This window comes from Panulirus ornatus, chromosome 27, assembly GCF_036320965.1.
Source record: "Panulirus ornatus isolate Po-2019 chromosome 27, ASM3632096v1, whole genome shotgun sequence".
Taxonomy (NCBI): Eukaryota; Metazoa; Arthropoda; class Malacostraca; order Decapoda; family Palinuridae; genus Panulirus; species Panulirus ornatus.
The window spans coordinates 14373100-14383099 of NC_092250.1; the positions used below are offsets into that span (position 1 = coordinate 14373100).

The 10000-nt window shown below is 38.2% G+C and overlaps 2 protein-coding genes across 4 annotated transcripts in view; one reads left to right on the plus strand and one right to left on the minus strand.

Annotated features, from left to right (window-relative positions):
* LOC139757583 (lactosylceramide 4-alpha-galactosyltransferase-like) overlaps positions 1–9551 on the minus strand; it is a 30188-nt gene extending 20637 nt beyond the window's left edge. The window contains exons 1-4 of one of the 2 annotated variants that reach the window (XM_071678197.1): positions 9433–9551; positions 4704–4907; positions 2881–3053; positions 2043–2288 (exon numbers count right to left, since the gene is read on the minus strand). In XM_071678197.1, the coding sequence (XP_071534298.1) occupies positions 2043–2288; positions 2881–3053; positions 4704–4907; positions 9433–9528 (719 nt within the window). In that variant the 5' untranslated portion in view covers positions 9529–9551. The remainder of the gene's footprint in view (positions 1–2042; positions 2289–2880; positions 3054–4703; positions 4908–9432) is intronic. The other variant, XM_071678198.1, reaches the window with a different exon arrangement.
* Positions 1–10000, plus strand: part of LOC139757588 (thyrotropin-releasing hormone receptor-like) — an 833567-nt gene that overhangs the window by 235955 nt on the left and 587612 nt on the right. The gene's annotated exons all lie outside the window — the stretch shown is intronic.

Below are 10000 nucleotides of genomic sequence, written 5' to 3' on the forward strand. Positions count from 1 at the left end.
TAAGAGATCTTCCTCGGGTATCGAACACTTGTACTATGCTGTCCGTGTATGTACGTGCATCACATACGACCAACACCATACTGGAAATGATCACACACAAGGAGACACCGTCTCCCACACCTCACGGTTTAGGGCCGTCCGTGGTGGCGTTCGTCCTGTGTATAAATGGAGGCTTGGCTATTGCTGGGCTGGAGGCTAAACTTGTAATACTAATTAACAACCCACAACACGCGGTGTAGCCACAAGATGTATATATATATATATATATATATATATATATATATATATATATATATATATATATATATACTGGGAACTGTGTGTTTATATATACACATACCATGGGTCGGCTTCGACCAACCGTGGGTACGGAGTCTGGCTGCGTGGGCCACACGGAAGTTAAAAGACACACACACACACACACACACACACACACACACACACACACACACACACACACACACTAGACTTCTAGGTGTTTATTTCTTTTTCTTTGATGTGTATCCTAACCTCATCTTGCAGAGAGAGAGAGAGAGAGAGAGAGAGAGAGAGAGAGAGAGAGGAGGGAGGGGTCAGGTCACGCGAAACACGTTCGACAGCCAGAGACACAAGGTCGCTATCATCCTGCTGTACTCCCCCTTTATCGCCCTAACGTTGACTTCCACGAAACGTGTCCCTCTCTCTCTGTTCCTCTTCCTCCTCCTCCTCCTCCTCCTCATCCCTGACTTAAATCCCCGGCAATAACACGCATATATATATGTCATCTCCCCTGATGATGTGATTATTACACGAAAGTGCACTTGGGAACTTATCGTGTTTCATTTTCCCCGTGGACTCATAGGAATATATATATATATATATATATATATATATATATATATATATATATAGATAGATAGATAGATAGATAGATAGATAGATAGATAGATAGATAGATAAGACAGCAGCTCACCCGGAGTTAGCTGCTGTCATACGTTTATAAGTCTCTTCCGGGCTGCTTGTCGGCAAGGGCGTGTGTGGCCAGAGCAGGCGACAGGGTTTAATTGATAGGGGCATCCGGAGTGCTGGTATAAGCCACTCTAGAACTGAGAGTGGAGTTGTGTCTTTTCCGTGTTGTTGTATGTCTCTGTTGTTGTGTGTCTCTGTGGTGTGTTGTATTCTATAACCTGCGAGGTAGTTTTCAATGTAATCTACTCCAGAATTTTTGCAAATGAATCAGGTCCTTGTGACTGGCAAATGAATAAGGAGTTTTCTTGTTAATGGTAACTGCATTTGATTAAGAATTGAAGTTAGTGTATCATTTTATAGAGTTAGAATTGAAATTAGGGTAAAATTAATCTGTCAGTTATAGATCCGTATTTATCTCTGTTATAGATCCATACATAATGCATGACCTCTGTAGTAGAGTAATGGGAAATGGTATACAGACCATCTTGATAGTAACTTGTTACCTATGTCATGACACGTCCTTCCCTCGTAGAGCGAAGCTGTGGACTTCCCTTCTGTCTTTAGTCTTTCCCTTTCCCCATAACCTTTCCCACCTTGAATATCAAGTTTCAGACACCCGAGGAGTTCATTTTGATTTTGCAGTCATAATTTTCGCATTAGCTTTCGCCAGATAACCATGATTGGGACACATACTCACCCACACACACACACACACACACACACACACACACACACACACACACACACATATATTCCTATGTGTCCAAGGGGAAATGAAACACGTTAAGTTCCCAAGTGCACTTTCGTGTAATAATGACATCATAGGAATATACTTGATCACGCGCAAAATTGTGATCCTTTCCAATATATATATATATATATATATATATATATATATATATATATATATATATATATATATATATATATATTGCAAGAGGTCACCATGGTGCACGTGATCTAATATTCGCTGATAACCACGACGAAGATGGAACGCGGCAAGTTCCCAAGTGCACTTTCGTGTAATCATCACATTATCAGGGCGCGACCTACCTAAGACGCCACCACTGGTAAACAAACACTGATCCCCTCACCTGTCGGTCAGCACCTGCGTCAGGAGCTCCGGGCCGTTGGCACCCCAGACGCTGCCGTCGAAGTGACGCGCGAGGTGGTCCAGACACGCCCTCATGAGCGGGTGGGCGGGGGTGAACTTGAGCACGCCCGCCGCCACCCACTTATCCGACTCGCGAGCCGTGCAGTTGGGGAGGGGCGTGAGCGACCGGAGGACCACCACGTCCAGGTCGAGGTACACTCCACCGTACTTCCACAAGAGCAGCCACCTGTGGTCACCCCGGGTGAGGGAGGAGACGGGTGGCGTGCGTTAGTGATGGGTGAGGGAGGAGACGGGGGGCGTGCGTTAGTGATGGGTGCGTTGCGGTGTGGAGTTCGTTAGTGATGGGTGGGTTGCCGGGTGGCGTGCGTTAGTGATGGATGGGTGGGTTGCGGAGAGAGAATAGGAGGAGGGGTAACCTCTCATATGAGATATTGTGATTGGATTTTGTCCAAAAGGCAGGACGAGAGAGAGAGAGAGAGAGAGAGAGAGAGAGAGAGAGAGAGAGAGAGAGAGAGAGAGAGAGAGTGAGTTAGCATGAGTTCTCATGAGTTTACATGAGAAAGACAGACAACAGGAGGCCTGATTGGCTCAAGACTGGGCCGTCTAGTGAAAAAGAAAAAAAAAATCAAAAAGTCTCACTTAACACCAAAATGTGAATTCAGCTCAGCAGTTCTTTTTAAAGCAATCACCGACTCCCACCTGCTGCTGCACGTTAGCCTTTTAAGTGTCCCCATTACCGCTGTCGTTGATACAGTTTATTTCGGGCGTTTCTCTCTCTCTCAGAGAGAGAGAGAGAGAGACTGACTGACTGGACTTACCGTAAAGCATCGTTGAAATGGAAGAGGGGCCATTGGCTCTCTCTCCACCTCCCTTCCCCGTACCAGTCCTCCAAGGGAGAGCCGTGGAAGAGTTGCCTCGTGTCCAGATGCAAGAGTCGCATATTAGGGAGTTGGCCTGTCAGGTTCTGGAGCAGGAGGCTTCTTTTGATCACCTGTGGTCGGACCAGAATAGATTGGCATGAATCATCCCCGAGATAGTGTGTGTGTGGTGAATAATTAGCGTTTCAACTATATACAACTGATCCTCTACTTACGATCTATGCGACTTACGATCATTCGTACAGTCGACCGGAAAATAGTATAGATTATGAAGTAAAAATGATGAAATCTGAACTAAAAGAAGTATTAGATATAAGGTAAAAAAAAAAAAGAAACTACAGAGTTATATGATAAAGATTGGTTAATAATAATGAGATAATCGTGATAGAAATTAACCAGGATAAAAGAATGCTGTACAGGTATGTGGTTTGTACTTTGCCATGCTGACGTGCATTCGACTTACGTCCATTTCGAGATTAGACTGGTCGGTCAGAACGGAACTTGGACGTATGTCGGGAAGGGAATATATACACCAAATATATACCATGAAGTTTCACTTCACTTCAGAATTTCAGAAGTGTAACAGATGAAATCGTGTTGCAGTATATTGGAACCTTATCGCATCTTGTGGCGAAAATACGTCCACTTCTGATCCTTTACATTGTCTGGAAGTGTCTCCATGACGATGGTTAGATGCTGGGTGAAGCGAAGGATACGTCTCTTGTTGAGAGGAGCGGAGGGAAAAAAAGTAATGAGTCTGAGAAATGCAGTCTTTCTACTGGCTGTGAGGTACTTCCCACCCGCTCATGTCTCTCCTTGAGTAGGATCTGCTGGCTGGTTGGGTGTGTAAGATGCGTAATACGTGAATTCGCCTGCCTGTTGAAGACAGATGAAAATCTTGTAATAAGTTAGATTCCAATATCAATAGCTTCCTCTTCTCATGATTGGACTTGAAGATTAAAGAGTTGTGAGTCGTGTTATGTCTGGCTGAATTCCTCGATTGTTATCCTTATAGATACTGAGAGTGTCGAAATTCCAGTGTAGCTCATCAATCGTGAAAAACAACAACATAGGACCCGTACCCATACAAGGGAACTAATGGGATCCACATACATTCATGCCCACGACATGGATCGCTTTGGTCCCATCTCACTCACTCTCTCTCTCTCGGAGCCTAACGGTGCATCTGAGAAAGCTCCTCCTTGTGAGCAAATGGTCCAGCGGGACTCAAGAAAGCTAACTAGGCAGGCAGTTTCATGTATTACCCTCCCCTTATTATACATCCAGCCAACAGCTCCCAGTCAAGTATAGGCAGAGCGGCAGGACAGAACTCAAAGGCAATAGGAAGCGTTTATTTTTCCCCTCCCCGGGTTCGCTACCTTTTCCTCCGCCCTCACACTTAAAGATTCTCTCATCATCCCTCGTTTCGACTCATCCATCGTCTGATCGCTGTGATGAAGATGCCTCCAGACCTCATAGAAGAACAGAAGCGGACACTTTCTGTTTTCCCTCCCTGAAAGATGAGGGGTAAGGTTCTTAATATATTGCGATACGATTTCTCATATTCATTTCTGTAAACTTTTGATGCCAAAAGCAACTAAGATCAGTTGATTTCCAGTGTGTCACACGAGGCATCCAAGACTACACACATTCCAGAAGCCGAAAGCATGGACTCCTTTGCAGTGAGAATTTCTTTGGACGAAAATTTGCTCCTAGGGATACACCCTCGACCACGCACAAGCAGTAGGACGAACGATTCTTACGGGAGAGGTCATGAGGAGGGTGACGGGTTGGTGTGGGTGGGCGCGGGAGGCGGATTCGAGGGCGCACCACATCCTGAAAGTGAGGCGGGGTTGGCCGTGGCCCTCCAGTAGAAATATACCTTCCATGGCTGGCTCTCCGGCCTGTAGCGTTACGTACTGCTCCTCCTCCTCCGCCTCCTCCTGGTCTCCGAGTGACTCAGGCTCCTGCATGGATGGGAAGGCTGGTTAACACTGGCCCTGGTGAAGCCCCTGGGTTGTGTAGTAGGTGTATGAAGCCATATATATATATTCTTTTTCTTTCAAACTATTCGCCATTTCCCGCATTAGCGAGGTCGCGTTAATAACAGAGGACTGGGCCTTTAAGGGAATATCCTCACCTGGCCCCCTTCTCTGTTCCTTCTTTTGGAAAATTAAAAAAAGAAATAATAAGAGGGGAGGATTTCCAGCCCCCCGCTCCCTCCCCTTTTAGTCGCCTTCTACGACACGCAGGAAATACGTGGGAAGTATTCTTTCTCCCCTATCCCCAGGGAATATATATATTCCTCCCCTCTCGTTTTTTAATTTTCCAAAAGAAGGAACAGAGAAGGGGGCCTAGTGAGGATATTCCCTCAAAGGCTCAGTCCTCTGTTCTTAACGCTACCTCGCTAACGCGGGAAATGGCGAATAGTATGAAGAATATATATATATATATATATATATATATATATATATATATATATATATATATATATATATACTTCCTTTTTTTCCAAAAGAAGGAACAGAGAAGGGAGCCAGGTGAGGATATTCCCTCAAAGGCCCAGTCCTCTGTTCTTAGCGCTCCCTCGCTAACGCGGCAAATGGCGAATAGCATGACAGAAAGAAAGATTTACTCTCCTGCCCCTGGGGTACTTTCTTATCTTTATGGGGCACCTGCAGCGCTCAGATAGCCGGCCGCGTCCACCGGGGGCGGGGCCACAAGTCATAAAGTGTTGTGAACTCGTATGTCAGTGTGGGAAGAATGTGGGGCGTATTGAACAGGAATTCTTTTGTGTCTTCACTTGCTGTTGTTCCATCAATGACGGTGTTGGCAGCAATCTAGCGATGGGAGATGTGCTGGACGTAGACGGGAAGGTGTGACTCGTGTTTGTCTAGGGAGTGTGGGTGTGTAATTTACGACTGTGGTTTAGTGTTTAGTGTTTAGTGTTAGTCGTATCGTTTAAGTGTGTGTGTGTGTGTGTGTGTATACTCATTGTTCTCTTTTTTTTTGGGGGGGAGGGGTTGGTTGGAGGGATCTGTGAGTAGAGGTTGTTTTAATTGTTTAAGTAAGCCTTTCATTTCGACCTGGGGGGTTAATAGTTATGGAGTGGTTTGGTTGAGAGAGATCTTACGTGCTGTTGCACCGGGGTGAATGGCAAGCATTGCTGAGATAGGATTGTGTTGAGAAAATCTTTGTTTCATTGTGTTGGCGTTGAGTGTTTGTGGTGGTTAAATAACGAGCTATTGTTATAAGCGCTCTATTTTGTGCGGTTCGCAGCTATGATGTGTTTGTTTTTGAGAGGATGGAATGATCAAATACATTAGGTGAGGCGTAGTTTAGGATGGAGCGGATGAATTGCTTTTAGAGGATAGTAAAAGGTTCTTCTCCTTGTCCAAACCTGGTGCCAGTTAGAGTTCTCATTTAGCGATATGTTTGCTTTTGAGAGGGTGGAATGACCAGATACATTTGGTGAGGCGTAGTTTAGGATGGAGCTGATGAATTGCTTTCAGAGAATAGTAAGGGATTCTTCTCCTTGTCCAAACCAGGTGCCAGTTAGAGTTCTCAGTTAACGTTATGTTTGCTTTTGAGAGGGTGGAATGACCAGATACATTAGGTGAGGCGTGGTTTAGGATGGAGCTGATGAATTGCTTTCAGAGAATATTAAGGGATTCGTCTTTTCCGAACCTGGTGCCAGTTAGCGTTCTCAGGCATTTAGTCTAAGTGTTGCATGCGTTTGTGATTTTTGGGGGAGGAGGAAAGAAGTGGGGGCCCAAGTGGTTTTTGGGGTTTTTTTTTCAAAAAACATCCCCCCCAAGGTAGAAATCGAGGGGGGGTGAGATGGATTCGTGTGGGGGTGGAAAGAGTGATTTTAAATTTGTGTGAAGACGAAGACATTTTGTTCAGTGTGGGGGCACGTACAAAATTTTCTAAAAATTAAACATAGTAAAACCCAAAAACATAGACTAAAAAGAAAACATTAACAATTTGGAAAAAATTTGTTATTATGATTAAAAAATTTATAATGGGGTAAATAAATAAGGGGGGGTAGTAAATAATTTTTTTATTATTTTTTAAAATTTTTAATTTTAAAATTAATTATTATTATTATTAATTATTTAATTATTTTTTTTTTATTTTTTTTATTTAAAAAATTAAATTTTATTATTATTAATAAATTTTTTTATTATTTAATTTTTAAAATTTTTTAAATTTTTTATAATTTAAATTTTTAATTATAATTTAAAAATTTTTAATTTTTTTAATTTATTATTATAATTATTATTATTATTATTAACATTAATGAAAGATTAATTTGGGGGTTTTCAAATTATGGAAAAAAGTTTTTGAAAATTTTTTTATTTGTTTAAAATTAATTTATTTCCAAAATTTTTTATTTAAAACTTTCTTTTTTTGGGTTAAAAATTTTGTTATTAATTATTTAAAATTAATATTTTTTATTTATATTAATTTAATTTATTATTAAAATTTTTTATTAAAAAATTATTAAAAATTAATTTATTAAAATTATTTTTAATATTAATTTATTTATTTTAAATTTAATTAAATTTAAATTATTTATTTAAAAATTATTAAATTTAAAAAATTATTAAATAATTATTTTTTAAAATTAAAAAAAATTTTAAAAAATTTTTATTATTATTTAATTTATTTAAAAAATTTTTAAATTTTATTATTATTTTATTAAAAAAATTTAAATTAATTTTTTTAATTTTTTTTTTTAAATTTTATATTTTAATTTATTAAAAATTTTTATTATAATTAAATTTTTAATTAAATTTTTAAAAAAATTATTTTTAATTAAAATTTTTATTATTTTATTTATATTAATTTTATTATATTTTATTATTAAAAATATTTTTTTTTATTTTTTAATTAATATTTATTATTTTTTTTTTAATTTATTATTTATTTTTTTTATTTTATTATTTTTTATTATTAATATTTTTTTTTATTTTATTTTAAATATTTTTTATTTAAATTTAATTATTAATATTTTTTAAATTTTAAATTAATTTTTATTTTTTTTTATTATTATATTATTATTAATTTTATTTAAATTTTTTTTATTATTAAATTATTAAAAAATTATTTATTAAAAATTAAAATTTAAAAATTATTTTTATTATATTTAAAAATTATTATTTTTATTAAAAAAATTATTTTTTTATTTTAAAAAATTTTTAATTATTATTATTAAAAAATTTTAATTAAATTTATTAAATTAAATTATATTTTTATTTTTTTTATTAAAAAATTTTTTTATTTTATTTTTTTTTATTAAAATTTATTATTTTTTTTTAATTTTATTATTAAAAAATTATTAATTTTTTATTAAAATTTTTAAAATTTTTTTATTATTTTATATTATTTTAATTTTTTTTAATTTTTATTATTTTTTAAATTTTTTTTATTTAATTTTTTATTATTTTTTAAAAATTTTTTTTAAATTTTTTTTTAATTTTTTTTTTATTTTTTTTAATTTTTATAATTTTAAATTTTTTTTTATATTTTTTTTTTAATTTTTTTTTAAATTTTTTATTAATTTTTTTTAAATTTTATTATTTTATTTTAATTTAAAATTAAAAATTATTTTTCAATTATCCGATACCATGAAAAGAATTTGTGTTTTTTCAAAATTAAAAACAAACTGTGTCTTTTTTTTGTTTTTTTATATTACCATTATAACATCTATCACATCGGTATAATTTCTCTTCATCAACGTGGGGTTCCATTAACCTCACGGGCCATTCAAACCCTAAGGGTCCAACTAGCCACTGCCTCGTTCGTGAAGCATCGTCCCGTCTCGTTTGCATACAAAGTATTTCACTATTTTTTTTGGAATTGGATCTTAAGCGGATGAACCACGAACCACCACCTGCTTCACCACCTCCTCTTCCTCCTCCTCCTCCTCCTCTTCCTCTTCCTCTTTCTCCTGCTCCTCCTCCTCCACAGAGTTTGAACCCCACCCCACGACACCAGCAGGTACCCACAGGCGTTTCCGACAGCACTTACGACCACGCAAATGTATCTATGTCTCAGTCGCTCCTCTCTGTGCCACTTAATGTATACCAGTGTGTTTACATGAATAGTTTTCCACAAATGTATAAAAAGCCACGCTGGTAACACCCCTCTCTCTCTCGACCCTCTCCTCACACCGTTACAATGTCTTACGTCATGTGAGTACCGTCTTTCACGAACGTGACGAATATCTTACAACGAACGCCCTTGTTTGTGTTTATATTGTTTCCTCACAAAGATGATCGTTCTCCACAAACTGTCGCCGAGGGGCGCGCGCACGCAGCCTGGCCTGCTGTCATCAAGTCTAGCGTCGCTTTTAAGTGTATATACATGGATGTCTCTCCTTCGTCAATGGGGCTCTCTCTCTCTCTCTCTCTCTCTCTCTCTCTCTCTCTCTCTCTCTCTCTCTCTCTCTCTCTCTCTCTCTCTCTCTCTCTCTCTCACATCTACCAGTGCCACACGGATCTGTTCGTTTTCCTGTGGTCGCTCCTTGGCTGAACGGTCGAATAATAGTAGACCACAAGAGAAGCAGAAACCGCTCGCCATAGATACACACACACACACACAGATTGCCAGGGCCCGACTGGCGCAATCGTACTTGTACCGCCTTATCTGCTCTGATAGTGAGGTGAACACAGATACCAGCTGATAAGAGGCGAGGCTGGCTAATGCTGTGAGGGGAATGTTATCATTTTTTTTCTTTTTATTGCCCCCCCAAGCTTCGATTAAGCTTATCTTATCATTTTTTTTTTTGCCTTCAAGCTTCGATTAAGCTTATCTTGTAGCTGAGACCGCACGGGCTGTTGAGGTTCTACTCAATCCCATTAACGCTATGTATATATATACATACCTGTTCGCCATTTCCCGCATGAGCGAGGTAGCGTTAAGAACAGAGGACTGAGCCTTTGAGGGAATATCCTCACTTGGCCTCCTTCTCTGTTCCTTCTTATGGAAAATCAAAAACGAGAGGGGAGGATTTCCAGCCCCCATTCCCTCCCTTTGTTTCCTACCCTTCTTT